The sequence below is a fragment of the Pteropus vampyrus genome, unplaced genomic scaffold, assembly GCF_000151845.1.
Source record: "Pteropus vampyrus isolate Shadow unplaced genomic scaffold, Pvam_2.0 Scaffold270, whole genome shotgun sequence".
Lineage (NCBI taxonomy): Eukaryota > Metazoa > Chordata > Mammalia > Chiroptera > Pteropodidae > Pteropus > Pteropus vampyrus.
In genome coordinates this window covers 1,084,588-1,104,148 of record NW_011889051.1, presented here as the reverse complement: position 1 = coordinate 1,104,148, position 19,561 = coordinate 1,084,588, and the positions used below count along the sequence as shown (strand labels likewise).

The 19,561-nt window shown below is 37.1% G+C and overlaps 1 protein-coding gene across 1 annotated transcript in view; it reads right to left on the bottom strand.

Annotated features, from left to right (window-relative positions):
• Positions 1-2,910: 2,910 nt before the first annotated feature.
• The window catches only part of BRWD1 (bromodomain and WD repeat domain containing 1), a 79,991-nt gene continuing 63,340 nt past the window's right edge, over positions 2,911-19,561 (bottom strand). Inside the window, exons 34-37 of the mRNA XM_023520521.1 lie at positions 15,809-16,035; positions 14,176-14,343; positions 11,520-12,431; positions 2,911-10,569 (exon numbers count right to left, since the gene is read on the bottom strand). Of these exons, the coding sequence (XP_023376289.1) occupies positions 9,404-10,569; positions 11,520-12,431; positions 14,176-14,343; positions 15,809-16,035 (2,473 nt within the window). The 3' untranslated portion in view covers positions 2,911-9,403. The remainder of the gene's footprint in view (positions 10,570-11,519; positions 12,432-14,175; positions 14,344-15,808; positions 16,036-19,561) is intronic.

Sequence of the window (19,561 nt, the reverse complement as noted above, 5' to 3'; positions counted from 1 at the left end):
AGTTTACGTGTGTTTTCGACTTCACTTCTACATTTCCATAGTCACTACTGTGCTTTTGCTTTCCAAGCTCTGAACTGACTAAAAAAGCATCATTTTGCTATTAATATCTTCTAGCTCTTTTTCACTTTCAGAATTTATGCTTGTATCCTCCTCTTTATAAACATTCAGTAATTTTTTCTTAGCCGCAGCAGAAGCATTTCGATGGGGCAGTTTTCTGCTACTCTTCCTAATCCAGACATTTTCTGGTCCTGAAATCGTTTCCTTTAGATTACTCATTATCTTTATTTTATTTGCAGCAACAGTAGCACATCTGCGGGGAACTTTCTCAGGCACCATTTTTGTTTTCAGAGTTTCACTAGGCATTTGCACTGCATCCTTCTGATTATGCATACATGTTCTCACTTTTGTATGGGGTTCTCTGTCTCTAGGAACAAATTCTGAAAAGAGTGAAAGTTAATGTAAATGCAAAAACCTCATAACACAAGATCTTACATTCCTCAACAATACATTCCTAAACAATAAATTGTAAAACGACTCGCATTGCTAAATAAAAAACATAAGTCATCATCATCAATGCCGCTACGCGTTTTTGACTTGATAGAAATTTCCATTTCCTTATCTACAAAAGGAAGTCTTGGATAGAAGGATAGTTTATAATCTGTGAGGATGACTGTCACTTAAAAGAGCAGCAGACTCGTAAGAACGGGGCTAAGTACTTTTCAGCATCATAAAGCTAATCTAAAAGCACTTTTTAAAATCTGAATTTTTAAAATAGAACCTTACATAGATTTAAATTTCATGATACCATTTCTAATACTTTGAGTCAGTAGTTCTAAAATAATTTTCCTAGAACCTAAACAAGGAAATGCCATCGTGACCACACTGACAGTGTCAGCTCTGCTTCAAGATCCTTAAGGTTTTAATTCCAACACCAACATCTCTCTTAGTCTGAAAAATTAAATTGTATATTGGTCTTACAAAATTGAAATGTGGTTTTAATCCTAGATCCATTTTTTTTTCAAGTATTTGACCATTTTGTGTAAATGAAATTGTTCAATCCTAGTTTCACCATTATTCAGATATTTTGAGCTAGGTATGTGCCGGGCACAGAGAGGCTAAGATTCAAAAACAAACCACTTCTACACGTCAGTATAGCTGCTGTGAGAACATATTACAGAAACCTCGGCTGGGGGCAAGGCAGGCTCCCTTTGAGGGAGCTACAAACTTGACGGGATCCACCAGACACGAGGTCTGACCAAAAGCCCTCGACAAAGGCAAGTCCTCAAGTGGCCTGAGGCGACTTGCGAGGGTCCTGCTCCCCAACACTGACCAGGTTGGTGGACCCAAAGCCGGATTTTCGCAAAAAGAATTGCTACGCCCCTAGGGCAGATGTTTCTTGAGAAAAATGCATCTGAGGCACATTAGCCCCTGCATGCTAGGCCTCTGCTGGCAGTTCAGTCTTGAAATCATTAAGAATTGAACCACCTGTCTTCAAAGTACACAAGCCCCGCTCTCGGCAGTCTACGAGGACAGGCCGTACATCAAGGGATAACCACACTTGATATCTGGAGGACTCTCTTCCACTAGATCCGTTTCACTACTAAGGACTAGAAATAAGGGGTTTGGGCTTTTGTTGGGGTTTTGTTTTTTTGTTTTGTCAGCTATCGAGTACGACTACTATTCTCTAGCAGTGAAAGTACCCACTACCGACATTACAAGTTTTTCCTTTTGTGAATGGAGATGTTCGCCCTCCATCACCAAGGGCAAATGAGTGCAAGTGAAAATGGCTTCTTTAGACTGACATACTCATTAGCAGGGCAAGAATTATGAGTCTTCTGCCCTCAAAAGGAAAGCCCTTCAGATTTTATCTCAAGTCTGTGAAACTCATGTCAAAGATGTGCCTGTGCTCTCTCCAAGACCCCAAAGGGTTCTCCCCCAAAAGGCTGGGAACCAGTTTACTAAAAGAAACCCCCCACTAATGCATCAGGCCCTTCTGCCAGTTATGTGATTCACGTGCTTTTCTACTGAAATTCTACTTCTAAAGATATCATGTTTTGTTCAATGTAAACATTGCAAAGTCACCTGGTATTGCAAAAATGGCATTTTAGCCGGCTTAAGCTGATCATGGCGACACCTCACGCAGCACAGTCACTCCCCTTATTTGGGCTCTAGGGAGTCACCTGCATATGAAGTTTGGGAGTGACTTAAAGTGCAATGTTTTCACCACTTCAGAGAATTTTTCCTTGGGAATTTTTAAATTACGAACATTAGTCTCTGCAAACCAACCCAAGATCCAAAGTCAATCTATAGCACATTACACCAGTGTTAGCCAAATCTGGTATATATGCTACAATAGGGAAAGATCATTTTTTAAAATATGTAGAAAAATTAAGGTGAAATTTGTACGTGTAAGGATATACTAGTATCACTCAACTAACTGCATCCATTTGCGTTTTTAAAAAGCATTAAAAATAGACAGTTGATCCATTTCCAACATATCCAGTTGAACAGAATAGATAAAATCCAATGACGACTAAACATTTTTGTGGTGCAAATGATTTAAGCTGCGACAATTAATTCTTTTGTGATATACTGATCCAAGTACCCTATATTGCATTTAGAAACCTAATAAATGCTAACTCTAAAACATTTTACTAAATGGTTATTTGTAATTCAAAATAAGAGAAGACAGTTAAGATTGACAGAAGAAACTCCAGGCTTTTAAAAAAAGGAAACTTGAACTTCAAATAAATATGTCCAGAAGGGGGAGAAGATGGGAAGAAATTATACTACATACAGAAACTCCAACTTGATGAAACTATCTCTAAAGTCTTAGAACATAAAATGGGAATTTCATATAGAAACAGAATCTCAGCGACTGTTGGGAATTCGAAAAAAATAATGCATACATGTAAGTCAGTGTTAATTTTATTACTGAGAACTTGATAAACTATAAAGTGCTTTATTCTCCTTGGAAAACTACAAACAGTTTTTAGAAACATATACAGAATTCACGGTCAGAGAGAAGTCCAATTTACGTTAGTATACAAGCTTCAAAATTTTGGAGGCTGCTACTCTAACGATACATCTGCGATATCATTTAATACTAACAAGTCAGTACAATACCGCAAGTCCTACTGTCCCGGATGGACTTGGGTCAGTTATGTGTTGGAGGTGACTGAGTGATTGAGGCATTGTGGCTTTCCTATAAATGATTACATATTTGGGGATGGCAAAAACCACAGCAGTAGAAAATTTCCATGTGTAGTAGTACTAGATCAGTTTACCTAGATGATCACTTTAAATTGTAACTCACAGATCACTGTATTCTAAGATGGTCTGTGAACAGAAACTTGGATGCAGACATTACTTCGACTGGAAGCAGTAGTCTCTAGTTTCTATATTTTAAGGATTATTCATATCCCAATTATGATACTGATATATTATTTTTCTAAATCCAAAGTACACCACACACCACTGCCGCAGAAGCGTAAAGAATTTTAATCCCATCAGCCTTTTAATTGGCATATTAAAAACAAACGAGAATGAGAGAAAAACGTCTGAATCAAAATGAAAATACACTAGCCTATTTCATATACTTTTTAAGCACTGATGTTACTGATCGGTGTTAAACCACTTTCATAACAGGGGGAAACCTTAGCTGCAGATCACCCTCTCTCAAGCGAGCCTCTATCAGAGCTGGTTTAAGATGTCCTTTATTGTCTGCCCTTCACTGATAAGCAATGAAATGACCAAAACTCAGGAAGCAAATAGCATTTATCACTGATATTCATCCCCCCTGAAGCGTAAGTTTCCAAAAGGATCCCCTCAACTAAACAGTCTCTTTAGAAAATGGCTGTAGGACAAAGTATTTTCTGTTACTCTCTAGACTCAATGTTTTACTCTTTTCTAGAAGTTGCTGGCAACACTGAGAATCAACTTCCACAGTATGGCAGCGTCAGGCCAAGAAATTGTCAGAAAGAACTCTGTAGTCTAGGGTCGTTCTTTACTACTTTGGTCACTTTCATGGTTGACAGATGAACGCAGCCATCTGTTAAGTCTTCAGTACACAGCGAGGGCACCACGGAACCTTGACTTGTTTTGTTTCCCACCTACAGTCCATCTACAGCTTCCTCTCGTCCCTGAAAGTTAACCGGTAACATTCTCACGATTCTCACGAGATTTGTGATGACTATTACAACTTTTTTCTAAAAATCTGATGAAAATTCTATAAAGTGTGAAAGGGATCTTACAGCTCATCTGCTTAATGAACTTTTGAAGCAACATCTCAGAGCACCGCAGACTGACGCAGGCAGTGTACGTTACCGAGGGGACTGCTAGGTTTCCAAACTCCTTAATCACTTCACTAATCAACAGCAGCGGGTCACAGACAACCCAGTGACAGTCACCTGTGCAAGTCTCATGGATCCCTGCAGCTGCCCCGCCTCACCCAGCTCGTGGCCTGCATTCTGCCCGCATGAGGAACATCACAGTGGACAGAGGTTAGGAAGCTGGCTGCTTAAGAGATAAAGATGAGCTACAAGGAATACCAACCACATGTACAGACCTTGAAGAATTAACCAGCTAGGACGCTTATAGTTAATTAAAAAAAAAAAAAAGCCTTACTAAATTTATTGTACTACTATTTTAGTTAGTAACTGACTGAAAAACTGGTTTCTAGGTGAAAATGCTAAGACTTAGATGTGGTAATGAGTTAATTTGAAAGTTAAAGCAGAGATCTTGTGTGGGAGTAGAAAATTAAAGAGTTGCCTCCAACAGTTTCCAGGAAAATGGTTAGAATTTTACAGGTGAACTGGATACGTACAGTCCAAGGGCTAAGTATGGATCAAAAGTTAGAAAATTAACTTCAATATATTAAATAAATAAAGATTCCTTTCACATTTAACCACTGACTGAAAAGGGTAATAATTTCTAAATATTTTCCTTGTGGAATCAACAGGGAGAGCTAGCTGCTGCGGTCAAAAGTCTGTAAGTGGCCATCTCATTTCAATTAGGTCAGTTAGAATGTCCCTGTCTCTTTAGCAGTCCAAATTCTCATTAAAGGTTTTAATAAATGATAAAACTTACCTTAAAATTAACTTAAAAACTAAAGTATGACCAGAAAATAATCTGTAATACTGAGAATTATATTAAATGAAACTATTAGTCTTGACAAATAGACATACAATCTATAGTTAATTACATGCTGCCAAAGATGGAGCCTGCAAATTCGTAGGGCTGAAACGGACCGCCCTGCCCCTCCCCAACCTCCTTCCATCAAACCCGTAAGAGCAACCAAGTAAGAGTCTTAGTATTTTTCTACCGCATTAACAATACATTGGGAACAAGTTTGGCAGAATGAGTGACTGGAAAAAATCCCCCTTAAAAAGCTTTGAGGATTCCCGTGTATCCTTAGGCAACATCTATAATTTAAGAAATACTCTTAAATTATATACTATAAAAATACTCTTTAAAAATGTGAGAAGAAACCACGCAGCCTTCATTAGAACATTCTTTACACTTTGATCCTTTCCATTAATTCACTATTTGAGCTACAAGTAGGATTAGCATTTACTAATCTAGCTGGACTAGATTTTTCCAGAATGCTCCATTTTCTCCTAACTTTGACAAATTTGTTTGGTCTTTCTGTTCTGAAATACTAAAATAAGAGACAATCTTTAAACTCTTAAATTGCAAATTTCCTAGGGTTTCTGCTTTATCATTCCCTGATATCCACAGAAGTGAGAGGTATAAATTAACAAACGAAAATCTCTTCTACAATGAAGGTGCTTTGTTGTACTCCATCATACTAGAATCACTGAACTGTAATTTCCATACAATGTAAGAAAACTAAAGTACTGGTGGCAGCCACAAGGTACCTGAAAAAGTAAGTATACTGACTTATTGATGAAAAGAGTGGAGATTAGGTATTTCCACTATAATACAGGGCAAGGCAAAAAGACCTTTCCTAGCTATTTAAAAGTTACTCGAAAAATCAACACAATTGCGTAGAAGGGGAAAACAAAAATACTGTATGCAACTTTAACAATGTTCTTGCATTCTGATATACAAACCTCATTTTTTTTTCAGGCAGTACGATCAAATTTAATTTGTACCAACGGAAGAGAATAAAATCTTTTTCAGTTTAGTTTTTAGTATGATAGAGTAAAATTAATTTTGTGTTCTGATTATTTCTAAATAAAAAAAAAAAGGCTACAAGAGACAGGGAGTGTAGTATGGACACGGTGTTATTCTAAATAAGAATCTGTATTAAGATGTAATCAACCAATGGAGTGTGAAAGATCTTTTTGGATCAGTAGTACGCTCAGGTGGTATTTTTATTTGTTTGTGTCTTTTTCCATTTGCACTTCTATGTTTTGAAGTGCCTTTTCCTAAAACAAGTCCTTTCCCCCCCATTTCCTTGTCATAAAACAAATTTCCTTTTCAGGTATGACTCTCTGCTATTTAAAAGAAACTTGTGTTTTAACGTAGAAGCTGTAACTGCTTTATCATCCTTTCCAAGGATTACTAAATTGAGAAAGGATTTAATCAGAGATTTTTCCTCTAAGAAAGGGAGAACCACCACCCTAGGAATTATCTGAAAATGGGATAAACTTTTCCTTTTATTTAGAAGTTAATACACATTGTCAGTATACCCTTTTTAAATAAGTAGGATATGAAAAAAAAATGCTCTTAAAACCTCACCTAGTTTCTACTATTTGAAATATTTTTTCTTAATATGCTTGGTAAATTAGTCTTTCAAAGAAATCAAAAATCAAATCTGAATACCTCAAACCTTTTTTTAAACCATAAGTGAATAAAATCATAGGACTTTAGACATACACAATCACAGCAGTCTTTTTTTCTTATACACCATTAAGTTACTTCAAGTGCAGTGGAAAGCCTCAGCACTTACTTCTGGATCAGTTCACATTCAATTTATAATCTTTCATATTTTCTCACCAAGAAAAATACAAACTGATCTCAAACATATTAAAGTACATCTGTGCATTAAATCCCTGCGCATTTTGTGTGAAGTAGAAAAAAAGTCAAACGTTCTAGTGCTCAATGTAAACATTTTGAACTATTAATTATTTATTAATTTTTCTTAAAGTATTTAGGAGTGCGTGTGTCACATATTCAAAGTTAACCTTAGGAATAGCACCACAACCAAAAAAACCCATAAAAATGTTTCTCTAATTCCTTAGTTTTATTTCAGAACTTGAAAAGCTACCATTGTCGCGTGCTTTCAATGTCACCAGGCCAATTCTTGTTTTTTCCCAGATGAAACCAGAATACTCCTTCTATAAACAAGGGTCTCACCATTTTGGACAAAATTAAAAATTAGCAATTAGTTGACCAGCCAATCAATAACTAGTTAATCCAGTCCAAAAGATAAGAATACTTCTACTGATGAAGCCTAAATGGTTAAAGTTATCATTTACCAAAAGAATTTCCATACTTATAAATGTATTCCAAACTTATTTATGGATTTTTTTGGTACCTTTTTGCAAATGATGGTAAACATGGAGTTATAACCCTGAGAAGAAATATAAAACGGAGAAGCTTAAGAAGAATTTAAATAAATTAATGGATATGACATCTATCACCATTTCTTAAATTTAGGGAAGTAAAGAGCATTCCATTAACTTTTTTCGGGTCCATAGTCAAGGATAATTACCCTGCATCGAACTGTCTCCTATACACTTAATACAAGCTTTGAGAAGAGCATCACAGTCTGAAGTGGTGATGGCTCTCAGCCACCTCTCCAAGGAGAGGCAGGTATCCCACCTATCTCAGTTGGTCAGGTCTAAAAATATCCTTCCCTTTACATCAGGGAAGTAAATACCTTCTACCATGTCAAACAGAGTAGATAATTAAAAAGTAACAACACTTAGAAACATTCTCTAACTCTGATACCAGAGTCTGATGCTTTTCTGTATCTGCTACCTTAAGGATACACAGGAGTAAAACATTAATTTTATGTGAAACCAGATAGTTAGGGCCAATAAATAATAAAGGTGGGAGTACTGTAACATACCCCTTAGCTACAAAATATGTAAACCATTGGAATCAAGTCCATCTTCAGGCACAAACAAGCTAGGAATGGGTACCTACACTGTTTGAGTAGCACAGCCTATCAAGTAAAAATATTTGGCTCGAAAAAATAAGTGTACTATGGTACTTGATGATGTGAAGTTTTGATTTAAATGGATTCCGAAATTATTTTCCCACAAAACATGACAGGGTTCTTAAATTTAAACTAGAGGTCACTAATAAAGATACACTTAGTTGCCCCAGCAAAGGATGTTTGGGATTGCACATGGCAGGAGTAAGCTAAAACAAAGAGATGGAGAATAACATTTAACTATTTTCCTACACAGATGAGATGTGATTGCACACCTAACAAAACTCAACCCTACAATTTCAATAGAAATGGAGGGAACTACATATAATTTAAATACTCTTCTAGTTCTGTACACTCTATCGAAGAACAAACTTTTCCTAAATCTAAGGCACACAAACTCCTCTATTTCACAGAGTAAGACTATGGAAGACCAAGAGTTTGGTTAAACCCCCTTACATGGAAACCAGGAGATGTTGGAAAGAAATTATATAGCATTTCGTTAGTGCACAATTTAAAAGAAAATGTTAGGTCTATGGTCTGGCCTTAGAGGTTTAAAATGTACAATCAAAATGTTAAAAAAAAATAATAATTTACCAGCACTTTATAAATTCAAGTTTATAAAATAAAAGTGATGATATTTTCCTTAAAAATAAAGAGAGACAGAAAAAGACAGACACCCAACAGCATTTGGAAAGAAAAGTGGGAACAATTTCAATAAAAATGACCACATCTAGTATAATGCATTCTACTCAAGTAGCCAGGGGAAGAAAAAAAAGTGGTAGGTACCTTGCCCATTAATCATGGTCACACCTCCCATGATTGCAATGTTTATGAAGAATTTGTAAACATAGGTCATGTGAAATTGTTACACTATAACAGGACAGGGGTTAGAAACTACCACCTCTTGATGAATTCAGAAAATAACTGCATGGCACTTGCTACCATGAAAGTAATGCTCATTGGTTTTGATAACCAGGATGTCTAGTGTTTAACATATTTCAAACTCTTGCTATATGTAGTTAAATACTGTCGAAGTAGATCTGCCCCCAAAACGAAGCATATTTTGGCACCTGTGCTGAATGCTGCTATAAAGGCAAGCAAGTGCAAATAAAAATAACAGTCATGATTTAGTCACATTCATAACTTTTCATAGAAAAATATAAATATATTCCCTGAATTGTAGGACAAAAAAAAAATAATAATAATTTCAACAGCCAACTTTCACCATAAATTCCAGTCCACTTCCTCTTTAAATGAACTGGTTTTCCCTCAAGGTCATAAGGTGCAATCATCAAAATCTAACACGTTTTCTAGGCTTCTGTCATCATCCCCATCATGGTACCTCACGGTCCTTCTACCCTGATTTCTCGTTTTTATTTTTGAACGTCGGAGAACTCTCTTAGACTTTGCATAGTCCACATCCTCCCAGTCATTATCATCCACATTGAGCCTAGGACGTTTGCTCTGCCTTTGTCGCCTCACGGTCTTAGATAGGTTAGCTGTAAAAGTTTTACCTTTTCTAACTACTTTTGCTTTTCCTTTCGTTTTCCTCTTTTTAGTTTTTGTCTCATCAGCACAGTCAACATCGGATTCGGCTACAGATGCCAAATCTGAGTCAGATCTGGGACTAGTGTCAGGTCCGCACTTTGAATTCCCTGTTGTTTCCGAATTTTTCGCATTTTCCAGTTCAGGATGCAGTCTCTTCCTTTTCATTTCCACCTTGGCGGCTTCCCGCGAGTCATGAACCACTTCTGTCTCACTGAAGGGCGCCTTCCCATAGGTCCTGAGTCTTCTGCCATTCCACCTGCGCAGCCCGTAACTCAGTTCCTCTTCGAAATTATTCTCTGCTTTTTGCGCCAAAGTTGACTCAGAAGACAATTTTCTACCAATCTCATCCCCTGGAATATGGCTTTTTGAATCATCCTCTGAAGACCCAATCAAGGAATTCCTTGTTCTAGAAGGTGCGACACGTGTTTTGTGATTATCAGTATGCCTGGTAGGCCTGCCCTTCTGTTCTGAATCCGACACACCTTCAGAGTCTGAGTCCTCATTTAAAGACCGAGTAATGCTTTTCGTACTACCTTCTGAGTCAGCTTCAGGTGGCTTCTCATCACAGGCATTCTGCTCATTTGGCACTTCACAGTTTACATCCCCCTCAGAATCACTCGCTATCTTCTTAGCTGTGGTACACGCAAAACGGAGGGGCTTTTTCCTTCCATCTTTGCTTCTCGTACACACATTTTCTAAGCTAACATCTTCCACATCGCTCATGAGCTTAATTTTACTGGCAGCAGTGGTTGCACATCTTCGAGGCATCCTCGCGAGGCTCGCTTTGGCTTTTGATGATTTCTTAGCCACCTCTGAATTGCTGTCTGAGTCACTGGAACAGACCCTCTTCCTAGGAACTTTTCTGCTTTGTCCATGGTCTTGTGATGGAGAATCTAAAAATTAAGAGTATTCCTTTAATCTTTAATAGAAAAGGATAAAGGAATTAAATTTTCAACATTTTAAACACCTTCAGTCCAGAATTCTTCATTCTTATTAACTTGGAAGGAAGATGACAGTGAGTGGCAGGGGCTCTTAATACTTAGAGCAGAGACTTCTGTAGCCTCAGCACCATTCACAAGTCTGACACATTTCCATCAATTACACCCCATGCCTTTCTATTTACATACACAAAAACACCTGACACTAAAATATTTTATTTACATGAATATAGACTAAAACCTCTTTACCACTGCACTAAGGTATGAAAACTAATCGCTTACTCTCAGCCTCCTTGAAACTGCTGTTACCTTCACAAGTTCAAATCATACCAGCTGCTTTCAGTCTTAGCTTTAGCTCCTCCTGCTCTGATATTTTTCATCAATCCCCGTTTACCAGGGGTACGATCTTACTTCAGCAAGTTATTCCACCTCTCCATGCTCCAGTTATCGGTAAAATGGACAACAACGACAGGACCTAGCTCATAAAAGATACGAAGACTATACTGATTAATAAACATAAAGCATGCAGAAAAACTTCATGATGCACAGAAACAGTGCAGTAACTGTCCTATTAGTTGCTATCATTATTACTTACCACAATCCCTTTCAACCACTGCTACCCTTTTCTTTACTAGAAATAGTAAATCTTTACTAGAAATAGTTAATGAAATGAAATCTTTATAGAAATAGTTAAGGCCAAGATCACCTGCTACGTGAATCAAACTAAATATACTCAAAAAACAGTTACGCATGCGCAGAGAAATGTAAGGGATGCACGGAAAAGACAATGGGGAGGGATGGGAAGAAAATCGCTGGCAAAGAGAAGTTTCATGGGAAAGAAAAACAAGGTATGCTACAAGCAAAGAAGGATAATGAGAATCAATCAGTGACATGTTTTGAATTACCTTTCATAAAATTGTTGGGTTTTTCTTTTGTTTTGTCTTCATCTGAATCCGAATCTGTTTCAGACACATGATCTGAGAAACACTGGGACCCAGTAATAGGTTCACACTTCAAATTTCCTAAAATCAGGTTTGTTTCCTTGTGGCATCTGCCATCTTCTCTATCTTCTTCAGATTCAGAGTCCTCTGAATCACTGAAGATCTTTGCTTTTTTAAGGAAAGCAGCATTCTTGCGACCCATGTTGTATTTCCTACCAACATATCTCGTTGGTTCAGAATCTGCTTCCTCCTCCTCTTCCTCTGAGATGCTTTCTGCCTTAAGTTTCTGCCCAGACGTTGACGGACCAGCAGTTCTGTTAAGTCCATTATCTGAACCATGACTTTTAGAGTCTTCCTCAGAAGACTCTATTTTAAGAAATTTTGTTTTAGAAGTTGCTGGAGTATGAGACTTGTAACCGTTAGCATGCCAACTTTTCCGGACTACCTGCAGATCACTTTCCGACTCTGATTCTCCGTTTTCAGAGCCATTGACAGCAGCATTCTGGGCAGCATGAGAACTGGACTCTGGTGATGGTTGATTTTGGTCTTTTGGCTCCTCTTCTTCAATTTCTGACTTTAAGCTTTGATCATCTTCAGAATTATGCAGCAACTTTTTTCTAGCTACAGCAGAAGCATTGCGGTGAGGCAGCTTACGACCAGAGCAGACGCTGTCGGAGCTGGAGTTCTCCTCCGCATCGCTCATGAGCTTTATCTTGCTGGCAGCCACGGCAGCACACCTTCGCAGCACCTTCCGGTTGTTTCCAGCCCGCACCTTTGGGCTTTCGCCAGTCTCCAGCGAATTATTATCGGAGTCACTTAAGTAGACTCTCTTTCGGGTGGCTTTTCTGCCGCATCCATTTTCTAAAGAAACTGAACCTGGAAATAAAGTAACGATAAAATTAGAAAGATCTTTCATATTGCAACAATTTTTTAACGCCTTTATTATGTCAGTACTGATGTTCCGCATTTTTTACTGCCAAACTAAGTTCCTTTCTAATTGTAAATGGCCTAACGGGTGAAACAGAATAGAGAGCCAAGAAATAAACCCATGCACATATGATCAGTTTATGACAAAGAAGGCAAGGATACACAGTAAGGAAAGAACAAACTCTTCGACAAATGGTGTTGGGAAAACTGGACAGATTCATGCAAAAGAATGAAACTAGACTACTATCTTACACCACACACAAAATTAACTAAAAATGGATTAAGCACTTGAATGTTAAGACCTGAAACCATAAAGCCTAGAAGAAAACACAGGCAGTAAAGCTCTTTGACACTGGGCTTGGCAATGACTATTTGGACCTGACTCCAAAAGCAAAGGCAATACAAGCACAAATAAACAGGTGGGACTAAATCATCAAACTAAAAGGCTCTGCACAGCAAAGAAAATCATCAACAAAATGAAAAGGCAACCTATGAATGGGAGAAAATATCTGCAGATCATGTATCTGATAAGGGGTTAATATCCAAAATATAGAAAGAACTTATACAACTCAATAGCAAAACAAAAAACAAAAAACGACAACAAAAAAAAATCCAATTAAAATACGGGCAGAGGATCTGAATAGACATTTTTCCAAAGAAGACATACAGATGGCCAAAAAGGCACATGAAAAGATGTTCAACATCACTAATCATCAGGAGAATGCAAGTCAAAACCACAATGAGATATCACCTCATACCTGTTAGAATGGCCACCATCAAAAAGAAATAACAAGTGTTGGCGAGGACGTGAAGCAAAGGAAATCCTTGTGCACTGCTGGTGGGAATGTAAATCAGTGCAGCCACTATGGCAAACAGTACAGAGGTTACTCAAAAAATTAACACTAGAACTACCATATGATCCAGCTATGCCACTTTTGGGTATTTAGCTGCAAAAAATGAAAACAATTCCAAAAGATCTATGCACTCCCATGTTAGCTACAGCATTAGTTACAATAACCAAGATATGGAAACGAGAAAAGTGTCCATCAGTAGATGAATGGATAAACAAGATGTGGAGTGTACACACAATGGAATACTATTCAGCGTAAGAATGAAATCTTGCCATTTCCAACAACATGAAGGGACATGAAGGGCATTATGCTAAGTGAAATAAGAGAAAAACAAACACCATATGATCTCACTCATAGGTGGAATCTAAACAACAAATAAAACCAAGCTCACAGATACAGAGAACACACTGGCGATTGCCAGAGGCTGGTGAAAGGCGGGAGAAATGGGTGGAGGGGCCAAAAGGCATAAACTTCCAGTTTTAAAATAAATCAAGGGGGTGTAATACATAGCATGGTGACTACAGTCAACACTGTTGCATATTTGCGGGCTGCTAAGAAAGTCTTAAAAGTTCTCATCATAAGAAAAAAATAAATTTTTATAACTATATATAGTGATGGATGATAACTAGACTGTGGTCATTTTACAATGTATACAAATATCAAATCATTATATTGTACACCTAAAATAATATAATGTTCTATGTCAATTACAGCTCAATTGTGTAAAAAAGGCCTAAAGGACACTTAATCATATGTAGATGCACTGCATCAACAAGCCACTCAATGTTTAGCTTTTGGGTGCTCTTGCACACTCCTCCAAAGCACCACTGAGGGCCTCTTACCCGTCCTCCTTTGAGCAGCTCTGGTTCTAGTCACCCTCAGGTTGCTGCTTCTGGCCAGCCTACCACGTACGGAGGATTCACGAGCTCTTGGACTCTCTTTGCTTTCCTCAGAACTATGTGAAGCTGAAGATGATGAAGATGTACCTAAGGAATCTTCTATTTCACTTTCTAAGGAAAATAAAGTATCAACAGTTCATTACATATATTTCCTATATTTAAACACATACGCATATATTCCATAACTTAAAGCAGATTCCTAAAATACTTAGTTATTGTCTGATAAAATTTTGGTATTCAAAAAAACATAATCAGTATTCCAAATCAAATTTGTTCTCTTATTTCTGAAAGCAACATATTAATCCTAGTTTGGATTCAGAAAATACAGTTCATATATTTAATAAACAAACTTTCATTTAAAAATTTAATTAGCCCCATTATCTACTTCCATTATATAAAACAGGCATTTCCTATAGAGAAAACACTTCAAGTCTAGCATTTCAATAGACGTACTTTTAAGTCTCTCTCTAGTAGCCCTTCCTAACAGCACAGTTGTACCATACATGCTTTCAGCTCAAGAAAGGTCATCTCTACATGCTTATTTAAAAAAAAAGAAAGAAAGAATAATTTAAATAGTAGAGGACAGGACACATCCCAATACCCCGTAAATGAGTGCATGTCCCATGTAAGCACAAGACAGGAAACCCAAATTTCCTGTTCCTTCATCCAGACTTACTTCTTACATGCCTTTATAGAATGAAAACGTCTTCAAAATGAGTGGGAACATTGTTAAAAGACAAAATTTTACTCCATAACAAAACCCAACTCCATGTCACAGAAGAGAGTGGCTGTGATAGGAAAGTATGAGTCGCCAAACTGTTTCTTCTTTTGAAACTGCTATTTCTCCACTTTGAACTGTTCCTACTCTATTCCACTACCCGACACACCAACTGTTTCCAGATTCGACCCCTTCTCTGCAAATCACTGCCAACCTGATCAATCTTCCTGAAACAGAATTCCAGCATGTGACTTCCTTACTTAACAAGGGACCCAATCAAGCATTCCAAACACCTCTGCTGCACGGCCTGCCAGTCTCTAGAACGTGGCTGCATTCTATCTGTTTGATCCGTTACTTTAAGTTACAGCTGTAGCATACTACCATCGCAAGTCAGCAAAATCACTCAGAGCAATGCACAGAAACACCACAGCCTCAGTTGCACAATGCTAACGAAGGATTAGCATCCGCTAGTTATACTACTAAATGGCAATAACAAAAACAGGTTATAATTTATTAGGTCATCAGCTTTAAACTTACATTAGTTCCGTGACTTTAACTTAAAAGAAATACAAAAATGTCACACTTTACACACACAGTGTGATATTTAGATCACATTATTTAAAATATGGAGGATTCAAATTTGCATAAAACGTGGCCGCACCATTTGCAAAGAACAGTACTTATCAAACATATTTCTAACTGTTCCATGTATATTACTTTTGACTCTTACATGGAATGTTAAGTTCCTTCAGTGTGAAGATCATGTCTTATTTATTCCTGCTTCTAAATCCAGAGCAACTAGCAGCGTCATACTCATGAGTGCTCAACAGTTGATAAACATAATGTTCTACTTCTCACCAGATAATGTTGAACCATTTGTTACGGTGACAGGTCTATTTCTTCTTGTTCTTTCTGATGATCCTGTAGAATCTGAAGAGTCACCAGAAGTAACACCCGAAGAGACACTAGCACTTGTCTTGCGGCCTGCAGAGTAAGCTGCCCGACTTGAGGTAGACTGGGCAGGAGAACCTGCTGACTCGGGAATTACCCTTGTCTGAGACTTTACACGCTTCTGCTTGATATTTCTGGTCAAAGATATGAACAAAGGAAACATATTTAATAAAACAGAAAATGCCTAAATAAAAGTAAGTGTATCATTACTTAATCTGAGAATAATTTTAGATCAAAACATTAAAATATTCATTATTAACATCTTATTCTGGCATAGATTACTATTACTATTTTCTTACTTTAAATTTGACATCAATTATTATAAATTGGAGTAATAAACAAATGATCCAAGTAACAGAGTTACAAAAATCATATTGAATATCTTAGGTTCTTTGGACTAAATGCTAAGGGAGCCAACATCTACATAATATGAGCATTTCCACATTATGAATCTGAGTCTCAACAAGGCCCAACGTTCTCTCTAGTCTATTTATATGTCTCTAAATGTAGTATGAAATTAAGAGGAAGAAATCAACAAAACCTGAACAGAAAGAACAGAGAGGTAAAAAAGAGATCAGAACAAGCTATTTTTTTCCTAAGACCAAACTGTTTTCGTCTAAGTGCTAGTTCACCACATTTGGCCCCTGAGCCATGAATTATGGGGGGAAATCATGGAACTTTGATTTACAATATAGATCTGGGTAATGTTCGTGTGGAAGATAATCCTTTTTTTCCTTTATAACAAAAGATAAATGAGCTTTTAGTATCTATGGTGTTTGGGCTAAAAGATAACCACAATTCTTTAAATCAGTAATTGTTTATGTCAGATCAAAAGTTTAACCTCCATTACTATCTACTGGAGGGTAACCAAAAAATACAAAAAGATAATTACATGCTTAAACCTGTCATAAGCCTAGTTTTTAACAGTAGACAAGGTCATAATACCTCAAGAGTGAAAACTTTCCCTTTTTTCCTAGATTCTTCTGAACCGTTAGATTCTTGGTTCGAGAAAAACTAGTTTTTAAAAATATTTAAAAATTTTTAAAACTCAATACAATAACAAACCCAAACTGAGGGTCATTTTGTAAAATAAATGACCCATAGTCTTTAAAAATGTCAATCAAAAAGACTATGAAAATAAAATTCCAAAAAAATGCACGATCTAGGTTAGAGAAAAAAAATTTGCCCTAAGAACATTATTGAGTCAACTACAAAAATACACATCAGGTGCAGTTAGAACCTTGTTCCTAGAAAATCTACACCAAGTATTTAGGGGGAAAGGTGTATGATGGCAAAAATATTTTTGAATGATTTCAAAGAAAAAAAAATTAACAGAATGTTAAAGCAAAAATAAAGTAACTGTGGCATAATGTGAGCAACTGGTGAATCCAAGTAAAGAGTATGCAGGAGTTCTTTGAATTATTTTTCAACTTTTCTGTAATTTTGAAAATATTTCGAAATGAAAAGTTAGGAAAAAGAGACGGGAGAGGACGCCATCGTACTGTGTAATGTATGTACTTGAATTACAGGTTGCAAAGCAGCTGAACAGGTCATTCACCTAATGTGTATGTTCATCTGTTTCAATGACGTTTGTTATTCTAAACATGGGGCAGGGAGGCAAATGAGGACTTCAGCAAATCATCTCACCCAAAAAGCAAAAATAAGACTGGCAACATAATCCAAAACAACCATTTCAGATTCCGGAAAGTAATTAAAGGCACCCGGCAAATTAAAAAGTGTTTAAGAGAAACTTCTAACTCTAAGTAAAAACAGTGGCATCTTTGGCATTTTGTCTTAGGGATGCTCCCCGTCACATACACACACCCCGATTCTATGGCACGACAGCCCTGAGGATCAGGATTAGCAGGTGGAGAGCAAGGACCTGACAGGGAGCTCCACAGAAAAGATGCGTGCCCAGGAGCACTGAAAACACTGCTGGCAATTATAATGGGTTTCATCAAGAAAGGAATTGAGCCAGAGATTTAAGAGAAGAGATTGAGAGAATAAGACAACCGTAGGAGTCTGAAACATTTTCCTGGGGGATGTGGAAGGTTCCATACATATTCAAGAAAGACTGGAGAGAACCCAGTTATTACTCGGCCTTGGCTGACCCTGAAACTCTTTGCCTAGTAAAATATAAGCAAAAAATGAAGTTTGCCCCTACCTCATACACAGATGCCCTTCAGAAAATGGTGGAAGCCTTACCCAAGATGTTTAAGCACAAATTTCTGACCACTGAGCTATGCTGAGCCAAGGAAGGCAGCTGAAAAACAGGCTGGATTGTTTTTTTTGTTTTTCGTTGTTTTTTTTTTAATTTTCAGCAGAGACTTCAGTGACCAAACACTGCAGGGAAGACAGACTTTACAGAAGCTGGTCTAATCAGTTCACTAAACGACATCGGCAATAACCTCCACCACGGAGGGAAGAGCACCAGAATCCAGAGGTGCTACGATATGTTAACATCAGAAGCCGGGGCAGTTACGATTCCCAATGTTGCCACCATATATTATTAAGTATGTTCAGTTTAACAAAAAATTACGAGATATACAAAGAAACAGGAAAATTTGTCCATATACAGGAAAAAATGCAATCAATAGAAACTGTCCCTGAGAGGACCCAGATTGTTAAAATCAGAGACAAGCCTTGAAAATTCTCTAAGCAGACAAAATCTGTTAAGTCATACAAATAAGGCTTAATTTAGCTTATTACGCAAGACTAACCTGACCTGGGTCATTTCTTGCTTATGCTCCGGAAATCATAAGCAAAACTTGAACTGTTTCCCATGGCTGACTGACATAAGGTAACCACTGAAAATTCTAATTTCAGATGCGCAGTGTAAAATTCTCATTAGAATTAGAAAATTCTAATTCTAAAACCAATCACCGTGAAAAACAGCCACCACTTTCATACTACATAAGCTGCTTTGTAACAACATACCTCTAAGCCACGTTCCATGTTTTAGTCTGAGTGCTCTAGGTTTACAAGTGTCTTTAGCGGTTTACAATAAACTTTTACTAAGTACTACTTCGGTGATTCACTCGTTTTATTTATAAACTTTTGACAAGATATTTAAGTCAATTACAAATATGACTGAAGAACTAAACAAACTCATGTCTACAGAATTAAAGGAAATTATGATATCAGAGGATATCAGTAAAGGGACAGAATTATAAAAAACAACAAACCAAACAGAAATTCTGCAGTTTAAAAGTAAAACTGAAATAAATATTCACGAGATGGGCCCAAAGGCAGATGTGAGCTGGTACAAAAATCGGTATTTGAAAGTCGGTCAGTCAATAAAAATTATCCAGTCTGAGGAACAGAAAGGGAAAAAAATTTAATAATAACAGAGCATCAGAGATCTGTGAGAGCCCATTAATCATATCAGAATATGTATAATGGGTACTCCAGGAGAAGAAAAAGGCAGGGGAAAAAAAATACTAGAAGAATTAATTGCTGAAAACCACCCAAACTTGATGAAAAACATTACACATCCACAAAGCTAGACAAATCCAAGGAGGATAAACTCAAAGAAATCCACACCTACACGCATATTTAGTTGCCAGGTAAAGACAAAGAAAATTGTGAAAGCAGCAAGAGAAAAACAACTCTATATGTACAAGGGAGAGGAACTCAATAAAATTAATAGCTAACTTCTCA